Source organism: Capricornis sumatraensis, chromosome 9 (genome assembly GCF_032405125.1).
Source record: "Capricornis sumatraensis isolate serow.1 chromosome 9, serow.2, whole genome shotgun sequence".
Lineage (NCBI taxonomy): Eukaryota > Metazoa > Chordata > Mammalia > Artiodactyla > Bovidae > Capricornis > Capricornis sumatraensis.
The window spans coordinates 23,237,754-23,259,851 of NC_091077.1; the positions used below are offsets into that span (position 1 = coordinate 23,237,754).

Consider the following 22,098-nt stretch of genomic DNA (forward strand, 5'->3'; position numbering starts at 1 on the left):
ATATTTCACTTTATGCAATTTGATTTTCAATGAAAATGAAATGTCTTCTTACCTAATGTTCTTTAGAAATACTTAACTATGTTCCACAGTTTTCAGCAATGTCCTTTCAACATGAAAGCTAGTTATGAAACTATAATTCACTCATTTTCAATACGCCATTTTAGAGGAAAATATCTGCATTTCCAGGAGTTTGGTTAGAGTTGTATATTTTAAAATTAAAGAATGACAAAGACTTAATTTTATTTTTTTTTTAGTAAAAGTCACTGCTTCTGAGTTGGTGCATCACAATATGGCACGTTTTCTATAAGAAGGTCTTTCCTAGGGACCAATTCTGAAAGAAAACAAAGAGAGCATTTAATATCATTAAAATTAAATTCAAAGAAACTCTTTTCCCCCTAAAATTTATAACAGTAAAATATCTAGTTTTAAGATAAGTCTTCCCAGTGATATTTTATTTCAGTTACCTTCTAAGGTGGTGTTCTTTATATTAAATGGATAGTTTAATAGGATTATCATTTCAGGTTATATAAAAACATACACAGCCAACTTAACGTTTTATCATTATTAAATATAATTAAATAACAACAAAACACCTTGTCAGTAGCAGATTGCAGGTTAATGATAATTAAAACTATCAACTGGAAAATTAGTTTATAGTACCAACTCTATAAAAAGCACGACGACTTTTCTAATTTAAAGATTTCAGGGAATTCCCTGTCAGTCCAGGGGTTAGGACTCTGCACTTTCACTGCAGGGTGCCACTTCCCTGCCTGGTGGAACTAAGATCCCACACGCAACTGCAAATTTGACAGAACTGTGGCTCTCAACTGGAGGTGTTCTGGGTGGTCACAGTAACTGAAGAGTGCTCCTGGAATTTAGCAGGGAGGAGCGAGGTATGTGCGGGACAGGCTGTGGAGTGAAGAACTCTCTGTTTAAAATGACAATAGGGCCCGAATGGGAAACACTGTTCAACAACAACGATGATGATGACGACAAATGCTGAGCCCTAGGTAAGACATCCTGCTGAAGTCAACAGAGGTAAAGCCTGTAAGATACAAAACTTTTAGGAGAAGAACTGAATTAAGTGGAATCAAGTGAACTGTTACAATCAAAGCTGCTCACACCAAATTCTATGAAGTAACTTGCTTATATTCTTCAAAAACAACAAGGTCATGAAAGACAAAGAAAGACCAAGGAACTGCTCCAGATTAAAGGAAGACTAAAAAACATGATGATTAAATGCCATTTGTGTGATCCTCAACTGGATCTTAGACCAGAGATCTATCCAATCCATTTTTTTTTTCTTCTGCTATAAAGGACACTCTTAGGACAAACAGAAAAATTTGAATGAAAGAACTGAATCAACATTAATATACTGACTTTGATAATTATACTGTTGTTATGTAAGAGAATGCCTTTGCTAATTTAGGAAATACACAAAGAAGTATTTCAAAGAAATATACACTGAAGTATTTCTCTAGCTCTAAACTCAAGCAGGCTGTTATGATCTGAAAAATGCTCATTTGGGGGAAAAAAAGCCACATTATGTCTGCAATTTACCTTCAGAAACTTCAGGGAAAAAATGAGGGAGAGATGATAAAGCAAATGTGGTAAACTGTTAGAATTTGTAGAATCTGGATAAAGGGAATGGACATATTCTTCAACTTTTCTTGTATCTTTTCTATAAAGTTGAATCATTAAAAAAACTCTTATAATGAACTCAATTCAAAAGGAAAACTGAAATTCTTACAAAAAAGAGAAGTGATCTGACTAGAGAAAATACTCTTATGAGCCACATGGTAAATCTGGCTTACTGAAATGAGAACCCGTTAAAATAAGTATTATTTAACTATTTTTTATATCTCGCTGCTTCCAAATCTTTGCAGCTTTCATCAGAGAGCATATTACAGTTTAGGTTTTAACTTATTAACGACAGTGAATTGTTTCACTTATCAAACATATAGGTGCTGATTTTTTCCTGGGCACTGCATCAAGAAAGGAAGATACACAGATGAATATATAATAGTCACCTCAGTACAGCACAGTGACTGCAGTTAATAACATTGTATTGCATATTTGAAACTTGCTTAAGAGAGTCTTAAAAGTCCTCATCATGAGAAAAAAAATTTTGTTAGTATGTATGGGGACAGATTAACTCACTTTATTGTGGTGATTATTTCAAAATATATATAAATATAGAATCATTATGTTGTATGCCTGACACTAATGTTACATGTTAACTATACCTCAATTAAAAAAAAAAAAAGCCTCCTCAGCTTCAAACAGTTCACAAGCTAGTAGAAAAGACAGATTAACCAAAAGTCCAACAAAAAATGGTTTAAGTAAGTAAGAGATTTAATTTTTTCACTTATCAGGAAATACAGATTAAGGCGACCCTAGGCTAAGGCAGGTCCTTAGTGCCACCTCCAAGGACCCAGGCTCTCTTCCTTTTCTTCGTGTGTGGTGTCTGCCTTCAATGCTGCTGCCAGATCACCTCTGCATTCCAGGCAGGAAGGGGGGAAAGGCCAAAAAGCTGAGTGCTGGCTTGGCCTATGCCTTTTTAACTGAAAAACAATAGCTTTATTGGAAGCAACATTCAGCAGACAGCTGCTTGCACTGGCCAGAAAGGTGTTACACGGTCTGAAAAATCATCCCCCTCCTCTCCCTGCCTGTCACAGTCTACTCTGAACACAGTTTTTCAGTTAGTAAGAAAGAATAGACACTGGAGAGGCAACAAGCCTACCACCCTTTTGGCTGCACAACGTGAATAGACACCCTTCTTCCCATACGCAGAAAGCTACAACTGTTTGCTACCTGACCCCTAAGGTCTCATCCAGGTTCAAAACCAGGATCTGCAGATGATGCGCTACGGCCTTTCCATTAGGTCCAGCTGAGGTTCACACAGTAGCTGCCTACTGGACCATAGTAAACAAACAGGACACAGCAATAAAAACCTGGAATGGAAAATACATGGCAGTTACTGCTCCACAGCAAATCCTAAATCCTCTGGACAGGAAGAGCAAGAGCTCCTTGCTCATGGCAAAGCAATAAATTCTGGTCAGCCAAACTGGCAATAGCTCATCCTGCTTTCTGGGAGACCCAAAGACCCTCTATTATCCACTGTCCTTCAAGGCTCCTGGTCTGTCCTCTAGGGGATCCAGATGTGGGGATATTAGGGAAAACGCACTTCTTTGACACTCGGAAGTTTTCATAGTTTACGTCCTGTTGATATGAGTTAAGGGATCAGGATAGCCTTTAAGAGCTGAAGAGACCTAGCTATGCTTGGGGTTTCTGACAACACAATTTACTCAAAAATTTTATAAGCTACACATCTATTTCCTCCCAGTCATTTTCATGTACAAGTAGCCACAGGCAAACATCCTGACAATTACTAAGCATGAATATTTTCATCCTTTGGCAATGGTCTCTGTGTTGTCCCAAACCTCCCTACCCCGTCGTTTAATGGACATGTCTTAACACAATGAAAATCCACAGGCTCAGGTGAATAAATATGTACCCTATATCTGATCTTTGTTCAGCAAATGAGAAAGATTTGGGATACTGATCTTACTTCATATTAGAGCTAAGAGGTCCCTTGCTTGCACTGGCTTTAGTTTTGCAGCAGCTGGCATTTTTTCAGGCCTGCAAGGCTCTAAATTATAAGGGCTCTCAATCAATCAGAGTTTAGAGTGTGGCGAGAAATGTCCCTTAGCAAAGCTGTACTTCTTTTCATCTTTGCTTCACAGACTGACTAGCTTAATCTGCATTAATCCTCTTTTTCAATATTCTGCTGAAAGTAGAAAGAAATAACAAGCACATACTGACATTCTGATTGCACTGCTTATTGCTGTAGCTGTACTCCTAAGAAACAGGAAGTGGTATGTTCATCACTACATAACAAGGGCCACCAGCTTAAGGCCTGTGATGGTCAGGTCCATGTTAACAACACTCCCCCCAACCCCTGCTTTCATTTCATATTTTATGTTGTGTAATCTCAAGTATCTCACTTCTTGGCAACAACTTTTACTGTTCTTAGTTAAAAGTAACAAAAGCTGACTGGCTAATTAGGCAGAAAAGGCATTTATTAACAGTTTATTGGTCTAACTCAAGGAATTACTGTGAGGGCTTAAGAATCAGGCAGGCTTGAGGCTAAGCTTTCAGGAACACTGTCCAAAGCAATACCACGAACTGGCCTGATGATGAAAACTGCTACTGCCTACAGGGCACTAGAAAAAACTACCACCATTTCTACGCTCATGGAGCACAACACACTATATTTAGGATGTTGCCAGAAACTCAACTTTAATACATCTGTTCCTGCTATACCAATGACACTTCTGGAACAGTAACTTGACTCTGCAACCACTGACGCTAACTCTTGCCAGAAAAATGGGTTTTGTGCCAAGCTTCTTTTCTCAAGCTCATTTAGGAATACGGGTAATGTAGTGTGCTACATATCCATGCCTGAGCTGCGAAGGGAACTAAGGAAATGAATATTCTAGATTCTGTTTTGGGAATTTAGAACTCATAGAGATGGAAATCCCTGAAATACAACAAGGTTATTTAAAAACTGGTAAATATCCAAAATACAATACATTAAAAGATCATACACCATGATCAAAACGGATTTACTACAGAGATGCATGGATTTTTCAATACCCACAAATAAATCAATGTGATACACCACATTAATAAAATGAAGAATAAAAATCATATGATCATGTCCACAGACGCCAAAAAAGCATTTGACAAAATCCAACATTCATTTATGCAAAAACTTCTCAACAAAGTGAGTAAAGAGGGAATAAACCTCAACATAATAAAGGCCATGTATGACAAGCTAACATCATACTGAATGGTGAAAACCCAAAAGCTTTCCCTCCGAAATCTGGAATGAGACAGGGATGCCTTCTCACCACTTTTATTCAATACAATTTTGCAAGTCCTAGCCAGAGTAAACAGGCAAGAAAAAGAAATAAAGGCAACCAAATTGGAAACAAGTAAAACTGTCACTAGTTGAAGATGACATGACATAACATATAGCAAATCCTAAATATTCCACCAAAAAACTGTTGTAAGTAATAAATTTGGTACAGTTGTGAGATAACAAAAACAATACCAAAAAAACCTGCTGCATTTCTATATACTAATAATAAACAGAATAAATATCAGAAAGGGAAATTAAGAAAAACATTCTATTTACATACATATGGATAAAATAGCTAGGAATAAATTTAACCAAGGAGGTGAAAGACTATTAACCTGAAAACTATAAGACACTGATGAAACAAACTGAAAACACAAATAAATGGAAAGATACTGTGTTTTCATGGATGGGGAAGAATTAATATTGTTATTGAAATGTCCACACTACCAAAACCTGTCTACATATTTTACGCCATTCCTATCAAAATTTCAATGGCATTTTCTATAGAAGCAGAACAAACAATCCTAAAATTTGAGACACAAAGACTCTAAATAGCCAACACAAATCTTTAGAAAGAAGAACAAGACTGGTGACATCACACTTCTTTCAGACTTTACTACAAATCAGTCACAATCAAAACAGTATGGTACCGGCATAAAAACAGACATATAGATCCATGGAACAGAACAGAGGGTCTGGCAATAAATCCACTCATACATGGTCAATTCATTTACACCAGAGGAGTAAGGAATGTGCAGTGGGGCAAGAAGAGTCTCTTCAATGCACAGGGCTGGGGAAACTGGACAGTCACATGCAGAAGCATGAAACCAGTCACTTCCCCTCGTTCATCTTTATACCACTTCAGAATGCGTGCTTCACTCAGAACCTCAGCTTTATTAAAAAGCACCACTGTTTTCTTGAAGGCGTTCACGAAATGAATGTTGTCATGGCTAGAGTAACTTTTTAAAACAGAGATTAGAGAATCAAATTTGTTCTGTCTTGAACCCACAGGCATTAAGTAGAAAGAAGAGATCCATATATAATTTAACAGAAAGAAGGAGGCCACTATTAAGGCAATATAGCATTATACCCTATAATCATGTAAGAGTCAAAAGTTTTCAATCCTGGGGGAAAATTAAATATACAGAAAGGTAAAAGAAAAAAAAAGAAATTTAAACTAATATTATCATACTTAAAACTAGGCTTCTGAAATATAGTTATCAAATTTAACTATCTGATATTATCTAAACTTTTATTCATATAATAAAGATTACATTTTGCTATAATTGCTATAGTACACAGAAACTCTAAAGATTATTATTAAGACTAAAGCTAATGACTATAAATTTTCAGTTTAGGATTAACCATGTTTGCTGCCCTTAGAAATATTATTTAGATCAAATAATTTCTGATGATGCTCATAAACTAAAAATAACTTTGAAAGCTGTACAGGAATTAGAATACTGGACATTCAGATTTACTGTTGCTGTTTAGTTAAGTTGTATCCAAATCTTTTGTGACTATATGGACTACAGTCCCCCAGGCTCCTCTGTTCATGGAATTTCTCAGGCAATAATACTGGAGTAGGCTGCCACTTCCTTCTCCAAAGAATCTTCCCAACCCAGGGATCAAACATCTGCACTGGCAGGCAGATTCTTTGCCATTGAACTACCAGGGAAGCCCATTCAGATTTATCAAGCTGCAGTAATCAAGACATTACGGTAGTGATACAAGGACAGAAAAGCAAACTAACTGAGAAATTATGAAGTCAAGGAACAGATGCACAAATATTTATTATTTGATTTTATGCTAAAGGTGACCCTATAGTGCAGGGGGAGAAGAGTGGTCTTTTCAATAAATAATGCTGGATCAACTGAATATTCAGATATTTAAAAACTACATCTTGATTCCTATCTTACTCCATATAAAAAAATCAACTCTAGTTGATACAACCAATGAAATATATCAAACAATAAAGCTTTGGAAGAAAGCACAGGATGATCACTTCATGACCTTGCTTGAGATGGACAAAATTTTCTTAAACAAGACAAAAAACCATAAAAGATGTTAACCATAAAAGAAGAATGAGATTAAACTGGACTACATTAAAATTAAGAACTTCTCATCAAAAGATAAAAACAGCAAAACAAGGGACTCCCCTGGCGGTCAGTGTTTAAGACTTCGTGCTGCCAACACAGGGCGTGCAGATTCTATCCCTGGTTGGGGAATTAAGATCCCACGTGCCATGTGGTGTGGCCAAAAGATAAAAAACAGAGAACAAAAATAAAAAATAAATAGCAAAATGAAAAAGCTAAAAGTAGATTCTTGTAATATATATATATCCAACAAAGGATTTATATTCAGAATATATAAAGAATTCCTTCAAATCAATAGTAAAGAGGCAGGTAACCTCTTAGAAAAACGAACAAAAGACCTGAACAGCCATATCCAAATGACAACTGAACACCTGAAAAAGTGCTAGTACTTTGTTAATTACCAGAGAAATGCTAATTAAAATCACAATGTGGTACCATTATACAACTCCAGAAATGCTAAAATTAAGAGATGCCTAGTATTAAGAGCCAGAGAAGGCAATGGCACCCCACTCCAGTACTCTTGCCTGGAAAATCCCGTGGACGGAGGAGTCTGTGGGCTACAGTCCATGGGGTCGCTAGGAGTCGGAGAAGACTGAGCGACTTCACTTTCATGCATTGGAGAAGGAAATGGCAACCCACTCCAATGTTCTTGCCTGGAGAATCCCAGGGACAGGGGAGCCTGGTGGGCTGCCGTCCCTGGGGTTGCACAGAGTCGGACATGACTGAAGTGACTTAGCAGCAGCACCAGCAGTATCAAGAGCTGGTTAGGATATAAAGCAACTTGAGTTCTCAGACACTGCTCCTGGAAATGTAAATTAGTCTAATTACTTTGGAAAGCTGGTCAGCAGTACCTATTCAAGCTGAATCAACATATACCATATGACACGGACATTTCACTCATATAATATTCATAGAAATGTTGCTATATCCAATGATAAAGATGAATGGCACAAAGAAAGAGAAAGAAGCCAGAGAATATAGAAATCCTATATGATTCCAATTTATTATATTGGGTTAAAAACTGATACTGTTGAAAGTCAAGACCGTGGTTATACTTGCGGGGGAAGGGCTGACTGGAGGGGCATGATGGGTCTCTGGGGATAGCAGTAACATTAGATAACTTGATGTAGAGATTGGTTACATAGGTATTTTAGTTGGTGAAAATTCACTGAGCTGTACTATTATAAACTGTGTACTTTTCTGTTTTTATGTTGTTTGTATCTTTGTTATTGTCCCCTCAAATACTTTTTAAGGAATGAAAACCAAGAAAACCAAGTATTATATAAAATGAGAAGCCCCACTAGGAGTCTGGAGGTATAATAGAGGATCCTCAACTATATTCCCATTTTGTATAACCCCAATTCTCCTAAATTAAAATAACCTGAATCACAGAAGAAAAGATAAAGAAACAGATTTAGTCTAGATAGGTGACAAATTATACTATGAAAATTAAGAATGCCAAATAAATTATTACAAAAACAGTCCTACAGGCAAACCCATTATATATTGCAGGTTTGGTACCAGACCACTACAAATAAAGTATCTCAATAAAGCAAATCACAAAAATTTTTTGGTTTCCTGAACCATGTAAGAGTTATGCTTACACTATACTAATAGTCAACTGAATGTCTAATAGTATTATGTCCAAATACTTTAATTTAAAAAGACTTTATTATAATATACTAACTATATTCTGAGACTTCAGCAAGTTGTATTAGTAACATAAAAGAGCACTGATCATGGATCACTATAACAAACACAGTTAATAAGGAAAAAGTTTGAAATACTCCAAGAATTACCACAATGTCACACCGGGACACAAGTGAACAAATGTTGTTGGAAAAATGGCACCAGTAGACTTACTTGACTTGCCTGCTTGACAGTTTGTAATAATGCATTCTCTGGGAAGTACAATAAATTGAAGTATGCCTGTACTGTCTTTGTAACTGAAGTTTTGCAATACAACCAGTGGTTAAGATTAAAAAGAAAAAACAACAAAAGAAAAAGAAAAATGTCTAGTAAAGCAAAGTTTTGTAATTTAGCACTTTTAAATACAGCCTTACAAATGTGTACAATATATACCACACTGGCAAAATCAAACTGTTTTACTAATTAGCATTAAAAGCACTGTAATTGCTCAATAGTTTAAAATGCATTGCAAGCAAAATTCTTTTTTAATATTACTTACTCAGTGTATTGTGGTCTGTGTGAATACCTTGTATAACAGATGTTCTGAGTATCAATTCAACATCAGAACCTATTTTTATTAGCTGTTAAGAAAACAAAACAAAAAGAATAAATCCTTTGCATATTTTTTCAATGGTTCACATTAATGTACTGTTTTTGAAAACTACAGGTTTACTACTACAATTTCTTTTTAGGTGATACTTGCTTTTAACCTTTTTTTTTTTGGCTGTGCTTTGCAGCCTGTGAGATCTTAGTTCCCCACCAGGGATCAAACCCAAGTCCCCAAAAATGGAGTGTGGAGCCTAACCATCAGACTGACAGGGAATTTCCTTGCCTTTAACTTTCTGTAACCATTCCAAGCTTATAGAAAGCTTAGACATGCATATACTTTTACCTTCTATCTATCCATTCCATATTTTGATCCAGAACAGATTTGGAATATTTTTTGTTATAACATATATTTTACAATACACTTAAAATATGCAGTTTTCTTGTTATTCTTTTGAGTGTATCTGAATCTTTCTTATACTATAGAGTTGGATGTTCTGAACACTAATAAAAGCATTGTATTAGGAGTCAGAATATTTGGACTCCAGCTCTGGCTCTGTCATTGAGTGTGTGGCTACTCTCTTTAAGTTTCAGACCTCATCATCCCAAAATGAAGAACCAGGCTAAAACAGTGATTCTCAGAGCCGTGGATCCTTGGGAGGATCTTGAGACCCTTTCAGGGAAAGCATAATGTCAAAATTATTCTCATAATACTAGAGCCATCTGTACTGTTTGAGCTGTGAGCAGTAGAGCTTTTTCTTTGGAAAACCATTTCTACTTGAATGAACCACTGACAGACAAACTCTGATTATTCAGATTTGGGTAACTGGCAGATGTTTTCTTGAAGATGAGTGATATGAGTACCTTACTTCAGGAAAACAACTGACAGTCATTTGCTGACAATGACAAAATTTAAGCTTTTAAGCAAAAAAAATCACAATTCTGGAGAACTTCTATCTTTAATTTTAAGCCTGACAAATTCCCAATACTTTAAGATTTTTCTGATGAGATGGATATTAACAGAGGCAATTTAAAAATATTACATACTGAACTATGTCAATATTTGGAAGGTCTGTATTACATGGTAAACCTATGTTTTTCAAATCATTAGTGCATGACGTTACAAAGCCATGCATGGGTAAAAGACCCACTCAACGGGAAAAACATTAAAATCTATTCGTCTACGAAATGAAGACATGAGGACATATGAAAGAATATCCTAGAAAGAAGCCACAGCATAAATGGCCTCAGACAAGAAAGCTCTTGGTAAATTAAAGCATCCTCAAAGAAGGCACTAAGCTGGATGAGTAAGGTATGTGGTGAGTTGAGGTGGGAAGTTAACGGGAGTCAGATGATGCAGTGCTAAAGGTCACGGCCGGCAGAGACTTTAGACTTTACTTTGAATGGGATGAGGAGCCATGGGAGTTGCGAACAGAATAGCCATGGGATATGCCTTTTTAAAAGGCTCACTGTCTTTAAGTATCGAGACTGGGATGCAGGGAGTTAGAGCAGAAGCAACAACAGCTGCTAGGAGGCTACTGTAAAAATCCAGTGAGAAATAATGGTGGCTTGAAATAGGAAATAATACTGGGAAGATAAGAAATGGTCAAAGTCTGGGTATATTTTGAAGGTTAAGTCAATAGGATTTGCTGTCAGATTGTATGTAGATGTGAGAGAAGAAAAGTAGTCACAAAAGAGAACACCAAGGTTTTTGGTCTGAACATAAAAAGGAGGGAGCTGCCATTAATAGACATGGAGAATGCTGTAGGGGGCAAAGCCTCACCTCCTGACAGACCTGAGAAGGGGCTTAGAAGGGTAGAGAAAGCAAAACAATGAACCTTCTCACTAACTGGAGGTACATAAATTGAGCTGAGGTTTAGGTTTAAGGCTGGAAACAAAGCTAGATCAGAAACAAGGGATTAGGGGAGAAGAGAGGGGATAAGCAGGATGTGGTTATGTATGAGAACTGGAACTCCCTCCCAACCCCTCCAGCCAAGCAAGTAAATACACACACCCATCCATTGGTCTAACAGATAACAGAGTTCCACACTGCAACTAACATTTAAAGAAAGTTACGGCTTGTTTAGGCATGGTATCAAAGAATATTCACAATTATTTGAAAAGGATAATATATACACCTACCATCTTCCAACTATGTATCTATATAAGGCTGAATTTTCTTTGTATAATTGAGTCTGAAAAACACATTGCACCAGGTTGAATAAGGAAGCAGATACGAGAATTTAGCTGACTCCTATTAAGCCAGGCATTACAGAGATTTGCAAAAACCTAAAATAATGCCATTCTTCTCACTATATTTTTCTGAAAATAGTTATTTTTCATGAAGACTGTATATGTTAGCATATAATAAACTTATCAATTTTAATTATTTAATTAACATATAGTTTAAAAATTTCTCAGTTTTAAATTCTATTATGGTAAATATTGATAGGTATAACATACATACAACACTTTTTGGAGTCTTCAGTTTTTTAGAAAGTAAAGTGGTCTTGAGACCCAAAAGTCTGAAAACTGCTGATTGAGAGGCCACTTAGGATTCCTTTTGGTGCCAAGACTTCATCACAATATGTGACAATGTAATTAATTACCTACAAATTACTAAATATGTAATATATGAAAGTACAAAATATATACATATATGTACACACACACACACGTGTGTGTGTGTATATATATATACACATATAACAAGTATCCAATTTCAAGAGTGCTTACTGTTAGTGCTCTATATGTGAAACTAATCTGGAGATTATAGTTCACTTTTCCAGTTTAGTTGATATAAGCTGACTGCAATATTTTTAAAATCATGACCTCAAAATTTAGAAACACAGGCATATCTCAAGAGATATTGTGGGTTCAGTTCCAGACCACCACAATAAAACAAATATCACAATAATGTGAGTCACATGAATTTTCTGGTTTCCAACTGTCTATAAAAGTTATAGTTACAATATACACGAGTCTATTAAGTATGCAACAGCATTATGTGTAAAAGAAAATAATGGGGACTTCCTGACGGTCCAGTGGTTAAGAATCCACCTTCCAGTGCAGGGGATGTGGGTTCAGTCCCTAGGGAACTAGGATCACACATGCCCTGGGGCAACTAAGTCTGCGCTCTGCAACAAAAGATCCCACAAATAAAATCTGACGTGGCTAAATAAATAAGACAATCTTCATATCTTACTTAAAAAACACTTTATTATTAAAAAATGCTAACCAGCATCTGACAATGCAGGATTCCCCCAAACCTTCAATTTGTATAAAACGCAGATTGTGTGAAGTGCAATAAAGCAAAGCACAATAAAATGAGGTATACATGTACCATATTGTTAATAATCAGTTTTCTGAACAGCAAAATAGTACAAACCTTGGCATACATCTTTAAACTTCTTTTCAAGTCATGACTTGATTATAATGTCATTTTAACTGCTTCCATAAATAAAAATTACATAGTCCCCATTTGTCCTATCATAAGATTAGGTTAAATCTCTCCTCTTTTATGTTAAAGGGAAAGAAATCCTTAGGCTATCTCATTTTGTCTCATTATTGTATTACAGATATTCACTCTTCAAAAATAGCATTTTCTCTACTAAGTATAAAAGTATTTGCATAAAATTTTTTGTTTCATTATGTGGAAATTCTATTAAACATAGAAGAATTTCTCTAAATTGTACTTTCTTCTTTACTAAACCAATTCTTGGAATCTTCATTAACCCAGCAAATAATTTTTCATTTTCTTCCTAAGGGTCCTTTCCCCTACATTTATACAAAGTTAGGTCCAGGACCACGTAGGAAGCAGTGTTCCTTCCTAAGACAGAGACAATGTATGTATGCATATGACTTTATACAAGAAAAGAATCAGTGTGCACTTTTTCAATGAACAAGCATTGGGAATACTAGGGAGCTCACAGAATAATGTTAGTAGACTATCTTCCACTAAGGAAGTGACTAGAACGCAAATACAGAAGGTAAAGTGAGAACAGTTCATAAATCCTGGCTACTCAACTTCCACAGCCAAGATATGAATTTAAAAAAATTCTGTCCAGCTGAGCTAAGTGAGTAGAAGTTTTCTCTGCATAACTTAAGAGAGAGTTATCACACTCACTCTTCTTGGTTTGTCACTTGCCTTAGACAAAGAGAGCATCTCTGTGAGTTTCTAGGTTGGTTCAGCTGTTCTGGCTTTGATCATGGTTACACTTATGTTCCTTTCACTAGGCAACTTGCTATCTTATAGTTGCAGGCACATGACCCTGGAGGAGGTGAGCCATACCAAACAAGTGAAGGTCATTTATAGTTGTGATGGCTTTAACTATCAACTAACGGTTTTTATTTCATAAAGTCTCTCCATTTTTATCATTTCCTCTAGTTGCTAAAATTTGAGTTTTATTGTAATTGAAACATTTAATACTGTACCTCTTCTATTTTCTTAGGAGAAGTTTCAGTTTTATTACATTTGAATTCTTCATTTATCTTTATTCGGGCTGCTAGAAAAAGGAAAAAATATGCATATAGTTATCTGCTTTTCTAATTTATAATTCCTGTCCCAATAATTTACATAGTATTCATTATATTACAGTACAACATGCTATATACATATATATCTATTATTTCTCTAACAGAAAAAAATAATTTTGCCCTGTGTAAAACAAAGTAAAAACTAAGAAATTTATTTTAAAAGTCTTTTGGAGAGCTTTTTACAGGCTGGCAATTTGTAATTAAACCTAATATATATTTTCAGCATTCTAATATTTTTGTTTCCTGCTTTTTATTTCTAATTTCATTTGACCCTCTAGCTGTGATATCCTAATAAATTCAAACTAATACTTTGCTTTTGTAAACATAAGGATCTGAATTAAAATGCTTTTTGTTTTTAAGATGGCAAAACTCAATACATATAAGCATGTTTAACTATCCCTCCTCCAAAACACTTAAAATGAAGATACAGCAGCAAAGAGGATATGTAAATAATTTTGAGTGCCTTGGCTGACAAGTAAAGTGATGAACAAATGAAACTTTTGTTCATATAATCCAGTGCTTTGGCATCACTACAGCAGAATAATTTAATATAAGTGATAAATTGCCTTATATTGCTGCTGTGAGCATTTGATAGTAAATAGGCACTGTTAGCTATTCTTATAATTATTTCACTTAAAAACATTTAAAGGCACAAAAAATATGCTATGGTGATGGAGATAAGCCATAGAACCTTCCTTTTATGCTCAATACATGTCAACATGTAATGTGGTTAAGAGTTCAGGCTTTGGAGCCAGAATGCTGAGGCTAAATCCCAGCTCCACCTATCTTTTTGCGTTACTGTCAGTTTTCTCATCTGCAAAACTAGAAATTATAATAGTGACTACCTAACAGGTCTGTGATAAGAATTAAATAAGGAATTTGTGTAACATACATATAATATGAAGCATATACTTTAATATTCAAGAAATGTTTTTGGTAAATTACAAAAACTTGAATTCATAGGGACAGTGGAGACACTTTACTTAGATGCCCTTTTCTTTTTCCCTTTTTTAAAATGGAGGTTGAATTTTTAAAAACAAATTTTATTGGAGTACAGTTGATTTACAATGTTGTATTAGTTTCTGCTGTACAGCAAAGTGAATCAGTTATACACATACATGTATCTACCCTTTTTTAGATTCTTTCCCCATATAGGTCATTACAGAGCGTTGAGTAAAGTTCTTTGTGTTATACTAGTTATCCCATACCTTATTATTTATCTATTTTATATACAGTAGTATGCATATGTCAGTAACAATCTCCCAACTTATATACTCTCCCTCCTAAGCTATCCTCTTAAACAGCTTTAGAAACTGAGTATGACCAACACAGAACTTAAACTTTAGAGCTCTGAGTTCCAGAAAAGACAGAAACCACTTTAAACAGTGAAATACTGAATCTGGAACCATTTTTGATAGATTCCCTTTCATAGTTTCATAGCTGCTGCCACTTCTAGAAAGACACAGGCATTAACAATATGGTAGTATCTGGTCCTAGAGAATGTGAAAATTTGATTATATAATAGAGAAATGAGTTTCATGGCTTAAATGTAAGGCAAGCAATGGAGCACAGTGAAATTTTGATCCTTTTTTTTTTTCCTTATTCTTTATGAAAACATGATCTTTTACAATTTTTCTTTAAGTAAATACTTCTTAAACAAGTGTAATATAAACTCATTAAAACAAACAAACACTAAGAGAGAGATAGTGAAGGTTCATCGCCCAAGGCAGGTCTTAACCTTACAGGGTCTCGGACTACTAGCAGCCAACTGAAGATTGGACTTGCTTCAAAGTGGCAAAGCATAAACTTACCTTCTAATGCTCTAGCATCATTTTTGAAAACCTGTTGTCTGGTCCTGTGCAATGTTTTAAAGAGCTGTAAAACCTGGAAAGAAAATCAGAATTCATACCTCAAAAGAAAAAATTTTCACATTTTACATAATTACAAGGATTAAACAGCATTTATTTCTTGGATTATTTTTCAAAGTAGCTGGTGAAAACAAGAGTTGGTCAAAATAACTCCCTTGATTATTTATCTTTAGATTTTAAAAAATTAGCCTTATGTATTTACAAAAATAAAACAAAATTCTTTCAAACAAAATAATATGAGAATGGTTAAAAAGTTAATGATCCCCCTGCCAAAATTAGTTTGCTAAGGTAACCAACTTTGCTAGTGTGGTATGTATTTGTTCTCATTTTTCTTAACATAGACCTTCATCTGCTCTAAAAGTCATATACACATGCATACAAACTCAAGAATATACTACATCTCAACAGAGCCCAGAAGGAAGATGTTTTAGATAATTTAGGAAAGTTTAATTGTAATTTCTCAAAAAAGAAGTAGAATGCTGAGACTTCTGAATATTTTAGACTGTGCTAAGCAATAACAACAAAAGTGTATGCAATACTGTCCCCCCAACACTGTTCTCTCTTCTGTCCTCTCAATTTCAGTATGGAAAACAATGAATTTCTGAAGCCAGAAATCTCTAGGTCATTCTTTAAATCTACCTTACTCCTCACAGAGAAATCGTAGGGATTTCTCTCTAATCTTTTGGATATTCTCCATCACCCAAAACAATTTAAATTCAGATCTCTCCCTATCTTGTGCTTGGACTACTGACAAAGATTTGCCACTCTGCCACCATTCCCTCCTTTCCCCCAGTCCATTCACCAGATAACAATACTGAAACTTGACTGAGTGTATCCTATGTGCTAGGCACTATTCAAGCATTTTACATACATGAGAAAACTTACAGCATCATAGGCAGATACCAAAAGAGAAATAGGAAGCAGAAAACATAAAAATTAAACAAAGATTAACCAGAGAACTTTCTCAGAAACATAAATTTTTGCAAACACAGAATAACAACAAAAAGAAGTTATAGTAAATCTGAAAAGGATTGTTCAGAAAATGCCCCAAAGCTCTTGGATATCAAATGAGTGGCAGCAAGGATTAAGTTCAGAAAAACTGCCCAGAAAGTAGAATGGGCAGTTAGGGAAAGGACAATAAAATTAAAGGAGTTGGCCCAACAGTTACAGTCACAGGATCTCCAACAAGAGAGAACAGAGAACACAGATTCCACCAAGCGCTCAACACAAACCCGTGCTGCAGCATATCATGATGTAAGTGCAGCACAATGCTAATAAAGACATCTTGGAGGAAAAAAACAGTCCACGTATAAAAAAAGAAAATTAGAAAGCCACCTGATTTCTAAACAGCATCACTGTGAGAAGACAATGGTATAAAATCTTCAAGCTACATATCCAAACTATCACCTAACTGCAATTACAAATTGCTATTTTCAGAAAAGCAAAGTCTCTTATTTGCTATATGCTCTTTCTTGGAAAGCTATAGAAGACGACTGTGCTCCATCAAAACAAGGGGCTATCTCTCTCTCACACACACACACACGGGCACACACACAGTGGGAATGAGGGAGACAGGTGATCCAACACAAGAGAGACAGCAAAGAAAGCAACTATTCTGGACTAGAGCAAAAGGCTGGATTCAGAAATGATGATGCTAGGAAAAAAAATGAAGCTAGTAGATAACAGTTTTGCTCATAGTTTGGGAATAGATAAGAAGGAAAACCGATAATAAAAACAAAGAGTTATTAACTTCAAGAAACACTAAGACTTAGGAAAAAAAGTCAACATAATCATATATTTATATTAGAAGGCTCAGCTTTGGACAAATTTTGTAAAATTATATGAAAGACAAAAACAGATTCACCAAAATTTGGATACTGAGAGAAACAGGGTATTAGGGGGAACTTAGTCCTCAAATGGAGAAGGCATTGGCAACCCACTCCAGTACTCTTGCCTGGAAAATCCCATGGACGGAGCCTGGGTAGGAGGAGCCTGGTAGGCTGCAGTCCATGGGGTTGCTAAGAGTCGGACACGACTGAGCGACTTCACTTTCCCTTTTCACTTTCATGCATTGGAGAAGGAAATGGCAACCCACTCCAGTGTTCTTGCCTGGAGAATCCCAGGGACGGGGGAGCCTGGTGGGCTGCCGCCTATGGGGTCGCAGAGTCGGACACGACTGAAGTGACTTAGCAGGAGCAGCAGTCTTCAAACTCGCTGCAGATGGTGATGGCAGCTATGAAACTAAAAGACGCTTTCTCCTTGGAAGAGAAGTTATAGCAAACCTAGACAAGGCATTAAAAACCAGAGACATCACTTTGACAACAAAGGTCCACATATTCAAAGTTATGGTTTTTCCAGCAGGCATGTATGGATGTGAGAGTGGGACCATAAAGAAGGCTGAGCACCAAAGTACTGATGCTTTTGAATTGTAATGCTGGAGAAGACTGTGGAGAGTCCACGGACTACAAGGAGATCAAACCCAGTCAATTCTAAAGGAAATCAACGCTGAATATTCATTTGAAGGACTGATGCTGAAGTTGAAGCTCCAGTACTTTGGCCACCTGATGACAAGAGCTAACTCATTGGAAAAGATCCCGATGTTGGGAAATATTGAAGGGAAAAGGAGAAGGGGGCAGCAGAGGATGAGATCATTGGATGGCATCACTTGGAAGAGAAGTGATGGACATGAGTCTGGGCAAACTCTGGGAGACAGTGAAGGACAGAGAAGCCTGGTGTGCTGTAGTCCATGGGGTCACAAAGAGTCAGATACAACTGAGCAATTGAACAACAAAATCCTCAACTTTTGCAGACAAAGGTCAGTAAATAACTCCAAAGAGGAAAAAAAAAATCAATAGTAGTTTAAACATGTTATTTATAAACATGGAGGGAAATCTAAGAAGAAAAAACTAAAATGATTAAAAAGTGCTTATCTAGGGAGCAGGAATTGGGAGTATATAGGAAGAAGTAGATACCTACTGGTTTCTGCATAACACCATTTGACTTCTTAAATTTTATACACTTATTTCCTTTATAAAAATAAAAATATACATAATTTAAAAAGAGAAAGAGAAAGGACACTTATCAACAAAAAGAAAAGACAACCCATGGAATGAAAGAAAATATTTATGTCATATATCTGATAGCGGCCTACTATCCATAGAGCGTATAAAGAACTTTTAAAATAAAAAAAAAAAACTAATTTAAAAACAGGTAAGGATTTGAATAGACATTTCTCAGAAGAAGACAGACAAATAGCTATTAAGGCCATGAAAAGATGCTCCACATAATTTGCCATTTGAAAAATACAAATCTAAATCTCAGTGAGATACTACTTCATCCCAGTAGAATGTCTACAATCAAAAAGACAGTCAGTGACATGTGTTAGCAAAGATGTGGAAAAACTGAAACTATTACACATTGCTGATAGGAATGGAAAACCTTGCAGCTGCTTTAGAAAACAGTTTAGCAGTTGTTCAGAGAGTTAAACACAGTTATCATATGACCCAGCAATTCCACACCTAGGTATACAACCAAGATGAAAACATATGTTCATACAAAAACTTGTATATGAATATTCATAGTAGCATGAAAGAACCAAATGTCCACCAACTCACAAATGGATAAATAAAATGTGGTGTATCTATTTTGTTATGGCTTGAATTGTGCGTCCCCACAAAAGACATGTTGAAGTTCTAATCCTCAGTACACGTAAATGTGACCTTATTTTGTATTTTCAAGATAAAAACTGTGGTAACTTGTTAGAGTAGCCATAGGAAACTAATGCATATTTTACTACTGGAAGTGGGATGCTTCTTTAACAAATATCTAAAAATGTAGCAGTGACTTTGAAACTGAGCAATACGTAGAGACAGGAAAATTTTTGAGGCGGTTGATAGTGAAGGCCGAGATTATCTTGAAAAAGACTGTTGGCAAACACAGGGTTGTTAAAGGTAGTGGAACGTCAGAGAAAACCAGGGAGTTTAATACTACAAGAGTAGTCGAAGAGGCTGCAAGGGATTAAGAAGGAAGTGAAAAGTAAGTATGCCTAATTATTTTACATGCAATTTAGGGAAAAAAGAAAGTAATTCACTTAGTACAACAACCAGTATCCCTACTTTAAGAACTAGTATTAAGAAAATGTCTTCATTACCGCCTCGGAACTAATATCACCTTGGAGTTAATAAACTTTTATAAAAGTAAAGAAACCTAGGTCAGACTGTCTTCTTGTTTTGATGTACTTATACTGATTAGACAAATTTAGGTAGTGTATATGGAAAGTCAGTTCTCTGCAGTAAGATCAGTTTAAATCTGACGTTACCACTTATTCTAAGCTTAGGCAAATTAGCCTTTTGCTTCAATTTTCTTGAATAATAGGCTAGTTTTAAGGGTGGGTGATATAATTTCTGTACTAGGTTTCACTTTAGCTGGTTATCATTTCTGTCTTCTAAGTATGGGTCATATACCCCTCATGAATACATCCACAGTACTAGGCACTTCCTACACTTTCTTGAAGTGTCCCCTACTTCCTGAAAGGCTTCTCAGTCACCTTGTATCTTTCACTTAGCACAAGTGTCTTCTACACATGACCGTTCTCATCAAAAGCACTTTAGGAATGAATTCTATTTAATTTCATTGTATTCAAGTTTTCCAAGCAGCTTCCCACTTAAAGGATGGTCCATACGCTACTTCCTCTTTACAGAATACTCCTTCCTCTCTTCTCCTAGGTAATTTATTAAAAAAAAAAAAACTATTTACTTTAAATTGGAGGATAACTGCTTTACAATATTGTGTTGGTCTGTGCCATGCATCAACATCAATCAGCCATAGGTATGCATATGTTCCCTCCCTCTTAAACCTCTCTCCCAGTCCTAGTTAATTTCTAGTAACACTTCAGGTCTCAATTTACATGAGGGATTTTTTTTTTTTTTTCTTTTGCATCTCTCCAGACAGGATAAACCTGTTGTATGCTCACAAAAATACACTGTATTCTCAATTCAAAATACAGTGAATAAATACTTGTAATTAAGTAATTGTTTAAACTCTTCCTACCTGCCAGACTTCTGTATGAAGTTACTGTTACATCCACCATGCCTAGAAAGTACAAGCTAAATGCTGGCCATTAAGTGCTACTAAAAGCTATTATGGACACTCTGAAAGTTTTTTGAAAGAATAACCCTTTACAATTCTATCAGTCCTGTGACATATATTAAAATGTACTAGGAACAGAGTTCAGTGGTACAAGAGAACTCTTGGCAGCTCCCTGTTATTGACCAACCAATTATAAGCACTGTTTGTTTTTTTCTCACTATACAGGTCAATTTCCCTTTTCCATGTTTATGTCTCAACCGGCCATACTGATAATACTTAATGTTGGTTAGAGATGGCTGGTCCCAGAGAATTGTACGCTGGCCAGGAATGCGCATCAGTTTGATAAGAAACTTGCGATCTCGATCCTGAAAGGGGCATCACCTCCCAAAGCTCGTTCAGACCACTCAGGAATCTCAGGTCTCTGCTCTGTCTCGTTAAGTGCTACTTTAGACAAGTGTTTTTGCCGGGATTCGGTATCCTTGGTTACCTATGCACATTTTGGTTATTTGACGAAATCTTTTACCTCATCTGATGGCTTCAGCGTAGGACTTCGGGGTCCTGTACAATTCGCAAGGACGCGAAATGGGTCCCTCACAGAAACGCCCGGTGCGGAGATGGAAAGGGGGCAGGACCCAAGTCACTGGCGTGCATCACGGATAAACCTTCTGTACTTGGTAGACGAAGAAGTAGGACCACCTGTACCGCCCTCCCTCCTCCGCACCTGCACAAACCCTCGCCTGCCCTCCAGGGCTGGTTACAGGCTTCTCAGGTGTAAAGGCCACATCCTCCGCGGAGGGTCCTGAACCTCAGTTACAGAGACTCCAGACTATGTTCGCAAGGCCGCTCTCTTACCCTCCCCGCTGGCATCGCATTCAACCCCTCCCCGGACCCAGTCACCTTGGCCGCCTGACCCATGGCTCTCGCCTCCGCTTGCGGCCACTTCTCCAGCGGTGGACTCGCCCCGCCTCCCGGCAACCAATCACTGCTCATCATCCGCCGGTCCCCGCTCCGTAGTATTGTTCCTAACTCACCGCAACCAATCACCACAAAGCATCTCCTTCGTAGCCCCGCCCCCCCGCGAAGGAACAGGCTAAGGGAGTCGGGTAAGACCGTGGCCTCTGGGAAAACCGCGAGGAGCCGCTGAGCTTATTTACGGCAAAGACAAGAACGGAAATAAAATGGACGCCATGTTAGTTAGGGGCAGAGGCACTTCCGGCCGTTTCTGAAGCAACTTCTCGTGGCAGAGTGTTGGTTGATAAATAGCTTCGGTACCTTTATGACCTTACCTCTTGTTTGGGGGTTGGGGTTATCTATTAAGGAACCATTATTTTAACGTTTCGGAGTTGCA

At 36.6% G+C, this 22,098-nt stretch overlaps 1 protein-coding gene across 1 annotated transcript; it reads right to left on the reverse strand.

Moving 5' to 3' along the window:
- Positions 1-201: 201 nt before the first annotated feature.
- On the reverse strand, positions 202-21,695 carry LYRM7 (LYR motif containing 7). The gene is made up of 5 exons (XM_068981283.1): positions 21,648-21,695; positions 15,606-15,678; positions 13,693-13,763; positions 9,212-9,293; positions 202-331 (listed from the first exon to the last, which is right to left on the reverse strand). The coding sequence occupies exons 1-5, from the start codon at positions 21,663-21,665 to the stop codon at positions 261-263; spliced, it is 315 nt and encodes a 104-aa protein (XP_068837384.1). The 5' UTR covers positions 21,666-21,695; the 3' UTR covers positions 202-260.
- Between the last annotated feature and the right edge of the window lie 403 nt (positions 21,696-22,098).